At 31.0% G+C, this 20,989-nt stretch overlaps 1 protein-coding gene and 1 long non-coding RNA gene across 5 annotated transcripts in view; one reads left to right on the plus strand and one right to left on the minus strand.

Annotated features, from left to right (window-relative positions):
* The window catches only part of IA-2 (tyrosine phosphatase IA-2), a 174,449-nt gene that overhangs the window by 91,145 nt on the left and 62,315 nt on the right, over window positions 1-20,989 (plus strand). For all 4 annotated transcript variants that reach the window (XM_067047475.1, XM_067047477.1, XM_067047476.1 and 1 more), the window contains exon 4: window positions 11,939-11,999. In XM_067047475.1, coding sequence (XP_066903576.1) covers window positions 11,939-11,999 — 61 coding nt within the window. The remainder of the gene's footprint in view (window positions 1-11,938; window positions 12,000-20,989) is intronic.
* Window positions 1-20,989, minus strand: part of LOC136795776 (uncharacterized) — a 117,051-nt gene that overhangs the window by 62,173 nt on the left and 33,889 nt on the right. The gene's annotated exons all lie outside the window — the stretch shown is intronic.

A 20,989-nucleotide genomic window follows, 5' to 3' on the forward strand; every position in this document is an offset into this window, starting at 1 on the left:
GAATATTTGAATTCAAATCTCCCGCCATGTGTGACGTCATCAAAATGCTGGCTTCTGATTGGCTCCTCAAATCGACGCCCCAGCTCGCCCGTATTCTCACTACTATCTAGCGGACACCGTCTGAACTAACAGCGCTCTGGCGGTAAGTCGAGGAACTCCCTCCTCAAAAAAACGCCCCAGCTCGCCCATATTCTCTCTACTCTCGAGATTATGTAACACTAGAGGAAGAGACTTAGCGTGTGCTCTTGATGAACTGTCATTTGATATATCAACTACTAACTCTTCCACTTACTGTCCTACGTCTAGCCGTAAATCTCCTGGTTTACTTGACTTCTTCATAACTAAAGGATTATAAACAGCACACAAGACCGTAAATACGAGCTTTGACCATTCCCTAGTTTAAATCCTTCTTTCGAAGAGCCTTCTGAGGCACTAAATACACCTGCACTCACACAGCCTAATTACTAGATACTAAACTTACTAAACTCTCGCTAAACTTACAACATAAATTACGAAGGCTACTTGACTAAGGAAGATACGTCTAAAAAATGTAAAATCTCAACATATTACTTTTATCCTAAGAACAGACAGAATGCAACACCCCGGACTTAAAAAAGGTCATTCACTAAACCTCAAACAAAATCAATTGCGTTAGCTACTCAGATGAAACTCCAAATTAAAAACAAGAAAAAAATTAAGTACATACGCATACTTACTAAAACCAGTTTGGACATAAGGACTACAAAATTTATGGATTCGCTAAACTGACCCACATCAAAAACTACAATCTTTCCAATACATAACGACTCATCACCAAAGCACCATATGTACGTATGTAACAAGACTTAAAAATTCCAACGGTCACTAAATACGTACGAACTTACTACAAACGTTTCCACGAAAAATTACTGGAACAGTAAACACCCCTATACAACTAAAAAGAACGTGGATGAAGGACCTGTCAACATGAGAAAGTAAGGAATGCCAGAGAACAGGTAGCCTTACATATTATTTCTTTAATTAACGTAAGAGTCAGGCAATCAACTGATTATCGAAAATGCATATGACAAAAGCGGATATAAATATAAATAAAGAAAATGAGAGAGTAAAAGAAAAAAGTCTGGATGTAAAGTTTTATTCTATTTCTTTTTACGACAGTAAATAATGAGGCATATATTTTAATGGATGTATGTACTTTTAAATGTATCCTCATGTTATAGCTGACTAAATCAGCTAGTGAATTTAAATAATCAATTATAGCTCGAAAATTAATTTAATAAAGTGCCTTACCTAGGAGGTCGGATGTGATAAGGGAGTGAAAAAACGGTCTTTTTTAATTTTTGATTTGCAACTTGTTTAAGGAAGTAACATATTGAATGACAGCTCAAAATTCCACCATCTAGTGGAAGAAATAAGAAGTAGTAAGTATCCAATGAGCAAGTAAAGAGGTACCAGAATGAGTGATAAATGAAACTTCATTTTACTGGTAGTCTACTATCACTCAGGATGAGTGACTAGTTTATACAACACAGCCAGGCAGGGAACGGAATCAGGATGAGAGAACTGAACACATCAGAAGTCCTGAGGATAAATCAAAACCAAGTAATTGTAATCTCATTCATTAATCTTTATAATTCCATGTAATCAACAATCAAAATTCAACTAACCAAAACTTTTGGTCAAACCAAACATAACCAATTGTCAGAATTATACAAGAATATAGGTATATCCATACTTAAGCTATGATTCACTATGTATATTATGATTTTAATCCATCAAATACACTCCAGTAAAAATCCATAACCAGTTTTTTTATAAAAATCAATCACTACAGATTTTGATTTATCTCAGACTGGGATGATTGAACCGTCCACCGTGCTTAGGATATATTTCAATTTATTTCCTAAATTGTTAAAATAATCGGCCTAAATTAAACAAGTGGTCCTTAGTGCCAAGGATATTTCATAATAAAAGCTGCATTCATTTATTTATTCATATTATTTTATCAACAATTTATTATGAATTCTAATGTAAAATTCATATCAGTTATCATTTACAAAATGGCTAACCACTTAGAAGTGCTAAACAAAACGACCTCACTTAGCCACAATACTTTAATTATCCAAACTGATCAAATAGGTTTTCCAAGATTGTAAACAAATTTACACTCTTCAGACAAATATTGAATTGTCATTATTTATAATATGAATTTAATTCATTTGAATAGTAGTTAGTTAGCTACATTATTGATTTGCTAACTGATTATTCTTTTTTAACCTATAATATGAAATGTTATGTTTAATATTTTATTACTATAATTCATTATTTAAAACTGTTCTTTGTTATGTAACTCTCTAAATGTTTGTTATAATCTCCTTCTTAAAACCTAGTTTGTTTTTAATGTAATTTCTAAATTAATAGTTTTACATAGCTGGACATTTACACATTTATCTCAAAATGTATCATTACGTCTATATTGAAGGTTTGTTTCTCCTTTGAGAAAAAGCAATTATATAAGAGGTAACAATGTTTATTGTTGAAACTATTCCTAACAAGTGATTGAATAATTATAATTTCAGCTATGTGCCTATCATTAACTAGAATTAACCACGTAAAGAATGCAAGAGTTGTAGCTAATTGTTAACATTGAACCATCTTACAATTGTAATGTTAGATCGATGATTTCATTCATCTCAACACTTCCACCAGTCTTTCAGCCATGAACCTCTTAGTTCTGGAAATATGCAAATACAAAAGGACTCTTTAGTTCCTCATCCATCTCAGCAAAGTTTATTTTCACATGATGAAGGATGAACCTCTTAGTTCTGGAAATATGCAAATACAAAAGGACTCTTTAGCTCCTCATCCATCTCAGCAAAGTTTATTTTCACAAGATGATTTTGCCGAACAAGCTTCTAAAGACCAAGAACCAAGTAACATGCCTTGTTTTAATGTGAAACTGAGCTTCATCTCCTTTATGATGGAACCTATGCTTAGGAAGGATACTTCATCGCTACCATCTGTGGCGTATGAGGTTGGAATTATCTTGGTGGGCGGTGCGAAATCAGCAGCCGGAGTTTTAGAAACTCAGTCATACCCCGCTGCTCAGATCACGCTGGATAAAGACTCGGATCATTTAGAGCCACTATCCAATGCAAAACCTCTGACTATAACATCATTACATGCATTACCAACACCTAGAAAACCTCCTGACAAATGACCAAAGGTTTTCAACAGACTGCAACTTTGAGTACTACATTTGAGTTTTGATTGGTATTTGTATGTCATTTTGTATTGCAAAGAAAGTAATAAATCATTATAGATACTATTTATTACTAGGTGATTGTGCACACCCAATTTTCAGTCAATTCTAAACAAATCAGAATGTCAGTATGAATAATATTCTAAATCATTTCACAACTCATGTAATGCAATATAAAACCATGTCCTGTTTGCCTGTAACCAACTTTGTTTATTATAAATTAGCCTAGCTTAATTTAGGTGTGCGGTTTGTTTAAGGAAACCCATTCAACGGCAGTTCAAAGTTCTGCCATCTAGTGAGAGAAACAAGAAGTAGTAAGTTCTCAATGAACAAGTGAAGAGGTACCAGAATGAGTAAGAAATGAAGTAGACATACAGTAACCTAACTTCATCACTGGTTGTATGCATGAACTTAGATTACTCTAGGACAACTTCATTTTGACTGTAGTCAACAATGCCTAGTTAATTCAACTCAGCCAGGCAGGGAACGGAATCAGGATGAGAGAATTGAAGACAGCAGAAGAAGTCCTCAGGATAAATCATCCAGGTCAACCACCAAGTTATTGTAATTTCATTCATTAATCTTTATGAGTCCATGTATTCAACAATCAAAATTCAACTAACCAAACTAATACTAATTGTAACAACTTTTGGTCAAACCAAACATAACCAACTGTCAGAATTACACAAGAATATAGGTATATCCATACTTGAGCTATGATTCACTATGTATCTTATGATTTAAATCCATCAAATACGCTCCATGAAAAATCCTTAGCCAGTTTTTATAAAATTCAATTACTGCAGATTTTGATTAATCTCAGACTGCGGTGATTGAATACTACTTATAAATATATTTCGGAGGTAAAAAAGAGCCTCCATATTTAAAATTATTTAATTATAAAAATAGACTAAAAGGAGCGAAATAGTTCTTATTTTTTCCAATGATTGGTGCTCACGTTAGAGGTTGAAAATTGTGATTTACACAAGTTCAGATAATGTTATAAAAAATATATATAAAATATGTACTTTGAAGATCAGAACAAAAATTAAAATAAAAACAAAGATAATTATTGTTGTTAAGCGATAAATTTCAAAGAATACAAAACAGGATTAGCTGAGGAACAAAAAAACCTTTTAATTTTCCAATTAGCTGGTAATGACAGCGGGCAAGGCCCTCCTGTCTTTTCGACCAAGGGCCGAGCTAAACTCAATTATCTGTAAATCTGTTTTTGATACATAATGGAAACAACATTTAGTATTAAAAAGAAAAAATAACTAGTTGATGAAAAGTTCTTTTTTGGCACGGAAAATATTTTCAGGGAGGTTTAATGAAAATGATTTAGCATGTAAAACAGATTAGGTATCGTGATTAGATTTTCAGTTTTTCACCATTATGGTGGTAAAGATAAATTGTTTTTCTTTATTAATGAATGATAATACAAGCTGCCTCAATTAAGAGCAATAAGATTTAGAGCTCTAAATATTCATGAACACCACATGTGAAAGAAAGAAGCAAATTGTATAATGATAATAATACTAAGTAAATTTTTAAAAAAATACATATATGATATCAATAAATAAAAACTGATTAAATAATAATAACGTAAGATAAAGAACATTAAAAAATAAAGTAAATACATCTGACACACATTCACACCTATGTAAAATATTTACATTCAGCCTCAAGAACTCCGAAACAAGCTTTGCTACCCTCATGTGGAAGACAAAGTAGGACTCCAAGAGATCCCAGTGCTTCTCTCTCACGTAACTGGTATTGAAAGCTAGTGGGACTGAGTGAGAGCGCTTCAATCTGGATCAAATGGAGTGGTTTCCGTGTTATTATCAAGTTTGTGATTTGTTATTATTAATGATATATATGAATGAAAAAGAACATTGTGCACATCTCAGAACTAAATACATTTAATTATTATGAATTAGAACCATTAAAATGCTTTTTGTAAAGTATCTTGAATGAAAATAACAGCACTTTAAGATAATTATTTCATGCATATACATATATTGGGTGTCCCGCAGATTTTAGCTATATTAGGTAAGTCAAAGTAGATATTAAAAGAAACAAATAACTTCTAATAGATAATGCTAGATTTTGTATGTTTTGTTTAACAGGAAATAATAAAAAAAAAAACTATTTAAGATAATAATTTGAAATTGCAGCTTAGACGTAAGCTAGACAAAATATTCTTAACAAATGAGTAGAATTTATATTTGTTACTAAGATTTGAAAACTTACAAGCGGCTAAATAATAGAAGTTTAACATAATAATCTTTTTTTCCCATAAAATCATCAATTATCCTCGCTTTTATTTTTGTTCATCTTCATATTGGTCCACGGATCTTCCAATTTTAGAAAAACTTTATTGTTTAACATGTTTTAAGGCCATACTAATTAAGTTAAGGTCTCTTTCAGAAGAAGCTGACATAAGCCTCCATTTTAGTAAAACAATAATGTGATGGGAAATTATCCATCCTCAAAGTAACTGTATTTTCAGTCAAAACCTTTAAAACTAGCTACAATAAACTTCTTAATTATAAAAAATATATAAAATGTTAAGGTATGTCATCTGTAAATTTTTCTTTAAAAAAAAAAAAAAATAAAAAGATTATTACAAAAATTGGTAAAAACCATTCAAGTGATTTTAATCACAATATTTATTTCTTTACTAACACTATTAAGTATGTACTTTAATCATATTCTAAAAAAAAATTAACACATTGAAATAACTTAAAATAATAATAAATATTTAATACAGAAGATAATTTAAAAAAAAAAAATTGTTATGCCATTTAGTCTATAACATACTAAACTTGCTTTTCAGAAAAAATATTTTACATTCATTTTTTTATTTTGAAGGATAATCTCATTTAAAAAAAAAATCGAAGGGAAACGTATTTACAAAACATTTTAATTTGATCAGGTCTCAGAGATCTTTCTCAGGAGTAATGGCTTACAATACCGCACAACACTACGGTGAAGCAGGTCGAGTAACGTCTCAGCGCCTTAATCGTCGTACCAACCAGATCCAGGCTGGTTTTCAGATAAAATATTTTAAAAAATAATAAACCTCACATTTTAAATAATTAAAAATAAAATATATTTGTGCTATTTTTTTTTTTTTTTAGAAAAATTACGGATTTATAAATATTTTTTTGTTAAATAATGAAATAGTAATAATTACTACATCAATTTGTTTGAACCAACCACAAATTTTTAATTAAACCAATTTATGTGTAATTGTAAAATTAGTTGTGTAAATATAAAATTATATTTCCGTGTAAATAGTAAATATCGATGGCTTACTTCACAATGGTGCTAACTTCATTCCCGCGAACTTAGAAACAGTACTATTAAAGGTTCTCTCTTTTAGATAAATAACAACTTTTCAAATTATTTTTCTAAAGCTAGTGACTAAGCCATCGATATATAGTTGTAGTTGTATAACTAATAATCAATTTTAACTTACATATTTATACTTCTTTATCATTTTAAAAATATTGATTGTGCACTATTTCATTTGTAGAACAAAGAACTTGATAACTGGCAAAATGCCTTAAAATGTTGTTCAATGATGAAATCAAGTAAAAGTCATAAAAAGAATTTTTTTTTCGGAAAATAATAATAAAAACTACTAATATATCCGTTTTCACTGTTTAAGTGAAAACTGAAAATATATAATTCTAAAATACATTGTTTGTAATCGTGAAAATATTTTTTTTTGGAAGAAAAGAAAAAATAGAATGCGATGCTCAAATATGTTGGGCCAAGGTTCCACAGAGCCTGTTTGAGAACCTTGTGAGTTCGATGCCCGTCTGGAACAGTTAGTTATAATATTTATTTCATGGCGGCACCGAAAAATAAATCTTCACATTCCTACTGCGGTCTTCAATGAAACATGGCCAAAAATAAAAAAAAAGTATCTAAGTTATCATTCTAAAATACAAAAATATATTTTTAGTACAGAAAATAAATTCTAAAAAAATAGACTTATCTTGTAATTTAAATACAAAGCATTTCTAATATTTGGAAAGTGAAAAAGTTTTTCCTTAAACATATTGAGCCCCTACTAATTATAATATCGTGTATTATTCGATACAAAAATCAGGACAATTACAAAAGCTTTATAGTAATTTATCAACGTAAATTTATATACTAACTGTTAACGAACGGACCTGCTACAAACGATTCTGTGACAAACTAAAAGGATATTAGAACACTCTCATAAATGCCATTATAATCAGAGCCGATAGCGTCCTAAGAAGAGTGAAGAGGAACTGGATGAGGGATCTAATAATTAAATCTTATATCACACATGGAGGAAGTGCCACTGGATACTGCTCCTTCTACTACTTCTCGTGACATTGTCATACGTAGTACGAGACGTTCACTGATTTTTATCTCAATTAAAACGTGTAACAGTTTTGATGTTAAAAAATAAATAATAAATACTACATTTTAAAACTATTATTAAAATATTTTATACCAGCTCTGGTCTCACTAAATTGATCCAAACTTCATATAAAATTTTGTAATTTAATTACTTTTCTAGAGTTCTGCTGCAATAAAAACGAAAGAATTTACTACCCTTAAGTTTCTAAAGTATTTAATGCTAGTATAAAATCATTTTGACACAGTTATTTCAAAGCTTAGTCTTCTAAATTAAACTCAATAGACATACTACTCAAAATTATGTCATATAACAATAAACCTACCAGAAGAATATTCACGGATACTTCAAAGGTTTCCTACAACTACTTATAAAAGATCTTGTTTTTATTAAATTATCTAATTCATATTGAGTAATTTGGTACTGAATACTGAGTATTGGATCCAGAATAATTTTAATAGTGTATTCTTTTCGATATAATATTCCTCATTTCATAAAAAAAAAACAAAAAAAAAAAAACAAGACAATGCAGAGATGATATATAGTTGACAAGTAATGGCAAATGTTCCATACGGGCTGAGCAAGACCATGATTATTTATGGGCCGTTTGAGCTATGATTTATGTGCCCTAACCAAACGACCTCTCGGTGAAAGGTAGCTGTCAGCGTAGGCATCGTTTATCATGTCTCTTGGCCAATGTTATTAATTTTAGTTTCTTTATCAACAATTGGGATATCGCAAGAACCTCAATCATTGTTCCTGTTGTCCGTACCGATCAGTCTACAATGGAGGAAAGGGCTTTAACCAGTTGCATTCGTTTCTCTTATTGTTTCTCTTATAATTTTGCAACAGTTTTTCTCTTTCATCAAAGAGAGACCTTCCTTTCCTTTTTCATTGATAATAGAGTAAAGTTTTGGTTACGATGTCAATCCCTCAATGAATGGAATGTACTACAATGTGTTCTTCATATACTGCGCCTTCATAAATTATCAGGTTTTTCGACTTCTCATATGACACTAACAATTTCTCTTTCTCATTCGCAAGTTAAGGAACCGGTATTATAAATTTAAACAATTTCCCGTTGCCCAACAGAACCTATGTCACTTAAGACATATGGTTGCATATGTCCACATTCTCTTACAATTTTATAGAAAAAAGGAACCCAATAAAAACGACTAGGTTCTAAGGAGGCCCCAGAGACCCTTCTAACAGCCCTTTCAAGCTCTTAGTATCCTGTATCAATAGCAAGGGCTGACACTTAGGCAGGTACATGCTGTCATCTCACAATGGACTTGCATCAGTCTATTTTATGTTTAACACATGAAAGTTAGTTCTCACAAGATCATGACTCTTACCCCAATTTCTTGGAAGCCTCACACACTGTTTCTAGTCACGCCTCTTTCCCCCTCCCAGATATTTACTTCTAATTTCATAGGCTCTCTAGGCTCAGCCTAATTTCCTAAATTATCTGATTGGTCCAAGCCCCTTCTCCTATTTCACTATTCTTCCTACCCCCTCTTCTCAAGTGTACATATATATTTCCTAGACTAGATAACTAAAGAAGAAGAGAGACACTCTGTAACAGTGAAAGTAACATGTAGTTCTTGTAAATATGTTAGAATAAACTCATTTTAGTCTTCACTGATTTTTATGTTATTTAATTCGCATATCTACTTAGTTACGAATATGAGGATTAAAAGAAGAACTGGTTCATTCCAATCCCATTTTCGTCAAGTATGTATAAAAATTATAAGGATCAATTATATTAATGTATTTATTTATTATTGATTCTATACATGTGTGTCGTTAGATATTAATACTGATAATTTTTTTATTTAGGAGCTATTTTCAATTGTTTCAGGTAGTTTTTTTTTTCATTTTTTATTACACTGATTTGAAAAATAATTAATCTTTACAAAGTAAAATTTTATAACGAACAAAGATTATTGTTTCTTCAATTGCATTCCATGATTTCTGGTATAAAATCGCTCCTAGAAGTAAAACCAGCTATTTTTCTTTCAGAATTACGTCAACGAAATAGCAACATTGCGTGTTGTCGAGGCCGCTCGTTCATTGTACCACGGCTTAGGGACTAAAGTGGACTCTGTTTAGGGAGAGATGGCCAAATTAAAAGCTCTTTGCGTGGGACGGATTTTATTTTCATGGATTAATCACTATCTCCTATTAAATAAACAACTGCTACTACTCTGTGTTAAATGCCAAAGCCGTTAATAATAACAAATCTACTTTTAAATAGGATTTTAATGAATTGACTAAATAAAACATTATGCGGATGTGTACCTTGTACATAATAATATGATATTTGGAATTAATTAATTTACTAATTTATAGGATTGAAAAAAAAATTAAATCAAGAGGTTTTCTATAAAAAGTTAATATACCCCCTTTTCTCTCAATAGTAAAAGTTTTTTTTTTTAACAAATAATACAGAAATTATTCAATTTATTTCAACATTTAAATTTTTTCTTCTCAAATAGCTGTTACAATGAACATTTTTAATAAAAAATTTAAGTTATCTACATGAGTTACTTTCGTATAATTTTAATAAAAATTTTAAAATAATTTTACAAAAGTGGATATACTAACTTTTGAAAAGAAACTTCTCAATTATTGTTAATGTGAGATCTTTATGGACGACTACAACTTATAAAGAGCAAAGGGTTCAATATTTTGAAAGGAAGTACTTTTTTCTTGAACGTTTGTGTACAGATGATTTTCCCCCAATAAAATCTTCATGGGGCTGGATGGACTCCAGGGGACTCTCGAATCGACAGGGTTGACTCACGACTGATAAATACGGGTACTTGGAGTAAGTAACACGCCTTATCCCCTGAGCCACCTTACCGCTTATTAAGTGATTCCCGAAATAATAAATATTGTAAATTAAATCATGAGGATAGGAATCAATCGGCGAAACATCAAATTAAATTACTAACGGATTCTTTTGAATAAATATACCATCAATTATAAGGTCATACTGCCATTGAGTTCTCAAAACGTAGGAACATCCATCGCTAATAACTACACTGTACGTAAACAATAACTCTGTGTATATGAGTCCCTCAATGCTATAACTATCTCTCTCAACAACTCGAGAGGCCAAGGACAGTAGTGAATGTCAGAAAATAGCTAAAGTATGTAACAACCTGCAGAATAATTTAAAAACTGCGTGGATCTTTCAGTTAAAATCTGGTTTGAAAAATACATAACAAAAACTTTTGTAATTATCTGGAGACGGTAGTGAAACTAGTATAAGTTAGGAAGTGACCTATATAGGATAAATGTTTTGCACTCAGTTCGAAACAATTTGGAATTTTGACTTATGCTATTATTATCAGTCTCCCTGGATAATTAGTTTTTGTAATTTATTTTACTGTGTTGTAATGTAACCTGTTACAGCGCTGAAGAAGCATTTGTCTATGTAGGACGACGTTCGAATCTCAAGGAGATCATTATACCAAAAATAATTAGGAGGAATCTAGCCTACCTCACTCCAAATCTTGTAAACATTTACTAATACTAACAGTAAGAAAAGCAGTTTTGAAAGAAAAAAAAACATAGTGTAGAAATTAAAATCTTTACTCCAGTAAAACCTAAAATATTTCGGCCATTCTCCGACTTATACTACTTTTCCCACCATTCTAAAGCAGATCAATTCTTCAATGAAGGGGGTTCATTAGTTTTTTCATCGTTTATGTACGTTAACACTCATGATTACTTCATTGAAAATTATGGTAATGCGTCTTAGTATCCGTTATTGGATATAGTAATGTGTGGACATTACCAATTTTTGTTAAGTATATTCTATTCATAATAAAATTAAAATTTTAACTCAGTCTTCACTGGCTTTCAATACTTGTTACGAGGCTGAAAGAAAAAACTAGAATCTATTGTAGTCATGTTTTACCTTTCTCAAAAGAGCGGCTAAGCTTGGTTTTGAGTTCCCTTGGCAGAATGTAAATTTTGTATATAGGTGTGAAAGCATATTGATATAGAATTACTTTATTTAATCTATCTTTATTTTATATTATTTAATTAGTGTTATTGTATATTTTTACTTTTTTTATAGCTCCCATATTTCTGTATTAATATTATATTTTTATTTTATTATTTTTCCCTGCTTACGCAATATGAACGAACACCTATAGGTATAATACTCATAGCTTTTGGTTTTTGCAGGTTGTATTATTATTATTCAATAAATAAAAATATTATATAGTTTACTATTACCTAAAAAATCGTTCTTGCAGATGGTGCTTTCGGCAGGTGCATTGACACGGAAGACCTTACACCAACCAGTGAACTGTACAGGTAAGTCGTTTTTCAAGAATGAATTCAATAATTTAATTAATGTAACTTTAAATTGCAGTGAATCAGCCAATCATTATACGCATAGTTATACGTATGATGAATAAAATATTTAGTTAGAACCATCATCTAGAGTTTTTCGGGTGACCTAAGGTAACCGAATGTCTGAAATGTATTGGGGCCTCACACAATGTAGGCACTACTACCTGCGCCCTATGAGGCTAACAGCCAAAACTCACCTACTCCAGTGCTCTCTATGGTGAGAACTCTTTGGGCATGAGAGAGCCACTTTCTTTTGCCACCAGCAGTCCCTTTTTTTTTTTCTTTGTTCACTTATTAGTAATCATCTACAATGAGTGAGTAGACAGCCTGGAGTGGCTCCAAGGGAGGCAAGGGAGAGAGAAATGAAGAAATGAAGGGAGAATAACCTGAAGAACGGAGTAAGTCCACCTAATTCAATAAAGTTTACATCCATATCTACAGTGTTCCATAGCCCGGTTATTCTAAATTAATTAACACCACCTAATCATAAATGTTTTGTTTCGGCCACCAGGATATTTCTTCGAGCACTCCCTAGAATATTACATAAACAGAAATATAATTTCTAATTTTGACTGTTTTGCCTGCAGAGGGAGAGCAAAAGGTAAGCCCGGCCCCAACTTCATTATCCTTTGTTGGATATTCCCTAACTTCAAAGGACGTAAATATCTGGCTTCAAAGCAACTCTCTCCGAACATTTTAATATATAACGTCATTATCATTATAAGGCGTATCTTGTTTTAAAACATTGAAAAAAGATAATAAATGATTGTTGTTTAAGTTTATTTAATTTATGGCCTCTTTAAAAAATACCACAAAACCTTTCTTTCTTTTTCTATTTTGTCTGAAGTAATAACAACCGTAATATCCTGCCTTAAAACACAACACTGAAAAACGAAGAGAAATTTTCAGAGGAGAAAATAAAGAGGATTTGGTTGAGAGAGGAATTATACCTGAAAAATGACTTGACTGTCATGAACAGTATTTGCTGAGGTTTCTGATGTTTTTTCCCATTTATCTCACGAATGGGGTTCCACAAGGACAGACAACCAGAAGAAAAATTCTGTCTAGTAGATCAGTAAAGCTTCACCAACATTTCTAATTTGTACCTTAAATGCAAATAATAACTTAACATTTTCCGAAAATTAATAATAAAACTGGATATGTAAAAAAAGATAGTACTTACAAAGCTAAACATAAAATACAAGAAAAACAAAATAAAAATATTTACCACTGATAGTTAGTTTTTGGCGTAAAGAGAAAAAAAAATATTTGTTATAAAAACATAATATTTACTTAAATTATGTAATTTTGGAATTGAAAAAGATTAATAAAATAAAATATAATTGAACCCTGATGAAACCCTTATACGACGATACTTCCCAATCTGAAGACAAAACAATAATAAAATTAAACTTTATGTTAATTTAAATTGTTAAAAAAAGACTATTACACTTACTAGACGGTCTAAACTTCCGACTAATTACTAAAGGCTCATCTATATGAATATAAGGCCAGTTGGGCATACGGAGTAGAGCTTTGGAAGTCCATTAAGCCATAGAATTCATCTCGTATCCAAATACTTAGAACTCCTTACTTTGTCACAAATCAAGCCATCCATTAGGACCTCGATGTTCCCTATTAGGCGAGAACTAGACACTAATCCTTCGCTGATAAACTTCCCAACCACTTATGGGTGTTTTTCCACTGGGGTATTTTCCAGCTGTCTGTATCATTGTATAACTAATATTAAATTTGCTTATTGTATATATTTTTAATAAAGTTGCAAATATCAATAAATCAATTTTATAAAATAGAAATTGTTAAAAGAAATCTGATGAATATGATAAAATAGATTCTGAACCTTTCTCACCATTTCTATTCGGTACACAAATGCACACAAGGGAGTAAGGAAAACCAATTTAATGTTTCAATTGTTCGACAAGTTTCGAAAAAGTAATAAAATTAAAATCACCAATACAGTATATGAAAAAACAAAAATAAAATATTTACTGCGGATTATTCGATTTTGTACTCACAAAAAAAAAAAAATATATACAAAAACATATTTAATAGAATCGTGTAATTTTTGTTATTGAAAACGCTTAGTAAAACAAAATATAATTAAACCCTACGACAATACATCCCTATTAAAAAGCTAAACAGCAATAAATTTAAACATTATTTCAATTTAAATTGATAGAAGGAATCTGTTTGATAAAATTGATACTGAGCCTTCTTTGATTTAATTTACAGGCATGCGTAAGGAACAGTCGATGGACTTTTATAAAAACACCAAGATACTGAACAACGAAATTCTTGAAAATTTCATGGTAATTAGTAGTAGGTGACGATATGGATTTCGATCTGTCAACAGACCGGCAGATATGAACCTAACTTATAGGTTTAACGCCAAATTCTGCGGAATAAAAAAAATCTTTGTTGCTTACATACAAAGCTTCTGTAGTGAAGATACACTGAAAAAAAAAGTAATCTAAATCAACCACGAACAAAGCTTCTGTAGTGAGGATAAACTGGAAAAGGAACAAAATAATCTAAAGCAACCAAGAACAAAGCTTCTGTAGTGAGGATACACTGAAAAAAAAAGTAATCTAAAGCAACCAAGAACAAAGCTTCTGTAGTGAGGATAAACTGGAAAAAAAAGTAATCTAAAGCAACCAAGAACAAAGCTTCTGTAGTGAGGATAAACTAATCTAAAGCAACCAAGAACAAAGCTTCTGTGGTGAGGATACACTGCAAAAGGGAAAAAAAATAATCTGAAGCAACCAAGGACAAAGTATTCACTCATTAACAGGCGTCATCTTTTATTATTGCGATTTCTATCTGTTTACCTTTATTTTAATATTGCTAAAAGTAAACAAGTAAAGTGATCACCTTCAGGATGAAATTTGCAAAAATTTATAAACAGATGACTCTCCCTTATTTTTACAGTAGAAGGAGGTAAAATGGCTTTTTGCCATAAAATCGCGAGAGAAGTCAAAAATCGACAGTCAAGGAGGAGAAGCATGATTTTTTTTTTTTAATTTTCGCATAAATTATTATACTCGATACGGTCACTAAAGCAAACGTACATATTTTATGCTTAGTGAAAAAACTGTCGGTACTTTTTTCTATTCAATGAACATTTAAACTATACATACGATACTTGTTAGTAAATAACTGATTAATTAATATCTTAATATTGATAAAAATAAATAAGATAGAATAAGTTATAATTTATTTATCAGATCCTAATCTTTCCTTTCAATATTTAATCTTAGGTATTGGTAGGAGGAAATACTTAAATGATAGGAGTGTAGTCTTTAGATTTGGATGTTACCATACCAACAAAGCCTCCGATGATCTAGACTAAAGCCTCAACAGTTTGGACACATACGTGAAGACAGTTCATCTCCAGAGCAGCTAATATAGACCAAGCTGCCACCTCCTTCATTTGTCTTCCGTCTTCATTAGGCCAAACTGTTTCGACGTTTGCGACCCTCCTGGTGATCAGTTAAGAGTCGGAACCAGTCAATTTTAATTTGATTATTCACTTAGTCTTATCTTTCTTGTCTCATCTAAACACCCGGGAATTCATTATTATCAAGAAAAAAATAAATGTTTTACTAATTTTCTATTCAGTACTCCATGTCCTTAAAACTGCCTCCAAAATGAAAAAAAAACAAAAGTGCACATTTCTTAAGTAGAACATTTCTATTTAAATATAAGCGCCAATATATTATGAAATGAAATGAAAAATAGTTTATTATTTTCAGACCAGGTCCCTTAAGAACAATTATAAGGAAGTTTTAAGATTACAAAATAGTGTGCAAAAACATTGTAGCCGCACATAATTATAACTTATATTAAAATTGCAGATAAATAATTTTAGATACAGAAAAAAAAATCTAAACAAAAAAGAAGCTACAATATTTACAGTAAATATAAAATAGTGTTTAATGTTTATAATATCTGTACTATTATAATATTAGATTAGTTATTAATCCTGAGATATAATATTTTGAATTGTCCAAATAATGAAATATCAAAAATTTTTGAATTTATTTTGACAAACATCATGAAAACTACTACTGCTATCTTTATTATAGACTACTTTGTAGTGTATTTAAATACTAAAAAGAGTCAATAACTTTTTAAGATACAGTTGTTCAATGAACAAAACATTTTTCAAATTACGGAAAAATCAACATTCAGTGAATTTATTTAGGCAGAAATTTGGAAAACTAGAAAGATAATCACTACAAACTCCTTCACGGTGCGTTTTAACAAACTTAAATTTGAATGTTTAAAGATCTTATACATCTAATAAATATCGAAATATTCTCAAATGAGCGAAAGGCAGAGACCTTTCTGGTATAAAATATATCACGGTGGCGTGTACTTGATTTAGTTCGATACCTAATGTAGAGTTTAGTATAAAATTTAATTATTTTCAAATTAGTGACAGGATATAATACAAATTTTTATGAAATATAGCGTGTTTGTTGTTCTATAAAATTTTATTGTTAATGATCTATGGTGGCTGAGGTTCACATTTCCAGTCAGGTGGAAGTACATGCATCCTACACGATTAAAAACTTAGATATATCTTTATTAGTTATTAGTCTATCTTTTTTAAAAGGTTTTGCCAAGCATCAATAAGATCGGAATACAACTGGAGATTTAAAATATATATATATACCCAAATTCTATTATACTTTCATTATAGATGGATAAACTTTAACTTATCTTAAATGAACATTAACTTTGCAGAATTAAGGCTACAAATTGGCATTACCCAAAAACACACCAATAATTAATATTAATTATGCTAGAGCGTTGTTTTGTTTTTTATGTATTTAGTCAGTTAATTTTTTTTCTCTGTATCTAAAATTATTTATATACAATTTTAATATAAGTTATAATTAAGTGTGGCCACACTGTTTTTGGTCAATATATATCATTGTAAAATTAAAATTACCTTATAATTGTTCTAAAGGACCTAATCCCAGAATAATAATCTATTATTCATTTCATTTGATTAATACGGATCATTAATAATAAACCTTTTTATGAATGAAGATTTGGGTTACAATCTCTATTAGTTTTATGAATGAGACTAATAGAGATTGTGACCTAACTGTGAGAACCAATATCGACAGGTCTTCCATTGAAAGCTATTTCTGTCCGGGCTCGATCAGTACACACCAAAAACCCTCCTTCAGTTCTTGTCCTAAAAGTATTTTATGAAATACCAACCAAATTTTATTTTAAGGTTTTTCCATTACGTGATCTACTTTATTACCCATTTCCATGTTACTACACGCTACGTTAGTACATGCTTAACTATTCGGAAAGTTAAAATTAAAAACTGGTGCGGTGCGCGCATCACACAACAATCACTTACCACCCAACCACAATCCCCAACTTTTGTGTAGATTGGTGGGCTCGTGTTAAAGTTATCACAATTTCTGTGATTTCCGAAGAAAAAAAAAATCTTACACCTAATTTTTTTTATTTTTCTGTTGCTATAAAATTCGTAATTCAAGGTTTCTAGAAGTAGAAATACCGAGTATAAATTTTTCGTCTTACAAGAATACAACAGTTTAACAAAATACGATTAAGTCTTTATGCAATCGGTGATGATCATGCAATCTCAGATTATCCGGTTCGAATCGGATGTATTAATTTTCCATTTTTTGCTGTTTTAATTATTTATGAAATTCTTTAATATTTTTTATGTGTCCATTTTTTATTATTGCTAACAATGTGTACTATTTAATTGTTTCAAATAAAAAAAAGAAAGGTACTTTAGGAGAAGAGTTGTAAAATAAAATGGTCGTTTACCCCCTATCAAACTATTTCAAAGAGAGTAACACCTAGCTGACACTAAAAACCATCAAATTTTACTTTAACGTACCGGTTTTTAGAAATTAGGAATAATGTGAAAAATCAATTCTATATTATAAAGTGGCTCTTTCGATCGGTCGATTTTATTTACAGGACTTGCTGTACTTGGCCTACACAATACTTTTGTACCAGATGACCACATTTTATGCCGTCATTCACCAGTTGTGAATGTCCAAAGATTTCAGGCAATCTGGATGGCACATCCTCTCATCTATCTCTTCTTCCTCTCGAGCCTTCCGTCGAGCAACTTTATGGAAGTACCATTTTCCAGCGTTCTGGCAATGTGTCCATCCCAAAGCAATCTTCCAAGTATGATGTGTTAAATCCATATCCCCATACATATCATAGATCTCCCTCCGACCTTTACTGTTACACTGAACATGCGAAGAAGGATATTACCCCTTGTAAGGATTCATGTCTCCGATCTATAGGTAAGAAAAGGACTGATGAAGGTCTTGTAGAGGAAACATACCGTGCGCCAGTAAACGACTGAATTTTTCAGATGTTAGCTGAGACCAGATAAACTTATGGAAATCTTGTTTCCAAAGACTATTACCGATTCTAGATATCCTTGATCCTACGCAGGTAGGACATTTAATGTTTTTTAATACAGTATACTTTTAATTTCACCAAAAAACAATAATTTTCGTGATGTCAGGCAAAACTAATAAAATACACACTTTTTACTACATTCGCTCCCTCTAAATTCCAAACCATACACGCCAACCCATGGGATTTATACAAACGTAAGGTAAACGTTTAATAAAAATCATTATAGCCATTTTAGAGAAAATAAGAATCATCGATGACATAAAGTAGCCATTCCGGTTAGTCAGTTTCAGTGACAAATTTTCTTAAATAAATTCAAGGCATATGCCTACCTTGATTTCGTATTTTTTAATTCATACAACTTTCCATTTCTGAGCTAGGCTATTTACACACGCATGGGCATGCACATATATACATATACAAAAATACAGATCACATTGTAAATTAGAAATTTTTCACGATCGTAATATTCTCCCTTACTATGTATACCACACATAAATAAAATGAAAATAAAAATTAATTGAAAATATTATATAATAATTTTTGTTAAATCCGAGTGTTAACAATTATCTTGTATTTCGTTCTGTTTCAATCACCGAATACCCTAAGTACAATCCCAGCACCGACCAACCACTGCTAAGCCTCCTAAGCAGACAGGACGGGCGGCGCCTGGACCACTATTAGAGGAAGGGGGCTGGGTCATGGCCAACCCTTTGTTTTAATGAACTCATCGCTCATCCCTCTTCTTATAAGACCTCGCAAACAACCATAAGTTAGCAACTCCAAGCATAACAGGAGTGGTCAAAAGCAATCGAACAAGTAAGGAGAAAAACGATTGGTATGATGGACCTTAAAAAACTATAATAACAATCCTTGGTCTTTGAAGATATACTGCAATCACTCCAACTTTCATTCTATTAATTTAAAAAAATGTGAAAAAAACAGAATGACTTATGACGCAAGGGCCTAACAGAACTCTACATAGTGGCTTATATATGCCAATTTTTTTTTAGTATAACGTAGCTCGTTTTTTCTGACATATGGGGTTGCAGCGGGCGAAGGTCCCTCCTTATTAATTGAGAGTTTATCTTTGGGAATGCAACCAAACTTAAACTGTGTGATTTTAATAACAATTATTTATAAAAAGAAGATGGTCAGGGTGTGATAAAAAAAAACTCAAATAGTAATTAAATTATTTTAAAAGCAAAAAGACTCCAAATAATTTTAAAGTAAAGACAATAAGAGGAAATTTTGATATCTTTTATTTTATCGATTTTTATTTTCTTTTTGCTTTTAAATGCATCGTATTTATTAACCACCGATCCTCCCACTCCTCTATCCTGTTTCTCTTCTCATCCGCCTTCAGCTTCATTTTTGTGTTTAACTGCATTCAGTAAGGTGGGTGTCTTATTCATTATTTTTTTTTCTTGAACTTTATTTTATTATTATTCCCCTTTTTCCATCTATTAGTGTGTACTGTATATTTCTATTTATTTTTTATCTACTCTTTTATATATTATTATTTCCGTTGTCATTAAGTGTCTAATACCCTTTAATAATTCTTGTTCATTTATCCTTTTCACTGTTCTTTTAATAAAACTTAATTCATTTTCATAAAACTTTTCACATATTTTAAATAATATTTAGCCACACCTTAGTTTACTTTTATTTCAAGTTATCTATTTGTACATTATCACATCATTTTGGTTGTTTGTATCTTTTTTAGCCCAGCAAAGTGGGTCAAAACGTTGGGTTACATTACATAGTTTAATTACTATTCGAGTTTTTTTTTTTTACCTCCCTCGGACCATTTTTCTTTTATTTATTGCACATGGACAATCAACGATGATCTAATTATCCTTTTATTATGAAATTTAAATTTATCATTTTCCAATCGAGCTCCTTTCTAAATACTTACGAAAAGAAAATCAGTAAGTAAAGGAACTATGATGTCCTAAGTTCTATAATTGATGCCAGAAATGGTCAGGGCGTTTTATATAAAAATTATTGATAGCATCTAAGATTCAATTCTTTGTACATCCTATATCTTTCAAATTCTTAAACATAAAAAAACAATACATTATTCTGTTATCTAAAATGTAATAATTTGTTTAATGATGTATAAAAGGTAGATTTTTTTATCTTATTAACTTAATGTATTGCACCCAATGCGGTTGGAGTGAATTCAGACCATAGGAAAGCAATAAGCCCGCTCAGAAGGGAGCTACATAAACCCCAGCAATCCCCTAGCTATTTGGGCTCTCCATCATTCCGTACTTTATAAGAGATCCATATCCTTTAGGGGCTGAGAATTTGGAAATGGAAAATCTTAGGGGCCAACGTCGTGGATTAAGAGTCCGTCGCAAGGCAAAACTTTACAGCCTAATGTGTTTTTAATATTATATATATTATATTATGCACTCTCTATTTAATAAACATATGGCAGAGAAAATCAAGTTGATAGTACAACTGATACTACTAATATGATATAGTTT

The sequence above is a fragment of the Halyomorpha halys genome, unplaced genomic scaffold (genome assembly GCF_000696795.3).
Source record: "Halyomorpha halys isolate HHAL.00 unplaced genomic scaffold, Hhal_1.1 Scaffold482.1, whole genome shotgun sequence".
In the NCBI taxonomy this organism is placed as follows: domain Eukaryota; kingdom Metazoa; phylum Arthropoda; class Insecta; order Hemiptera; family Pentatomidae; genus Halyomorpha; species Halyomorpha halys.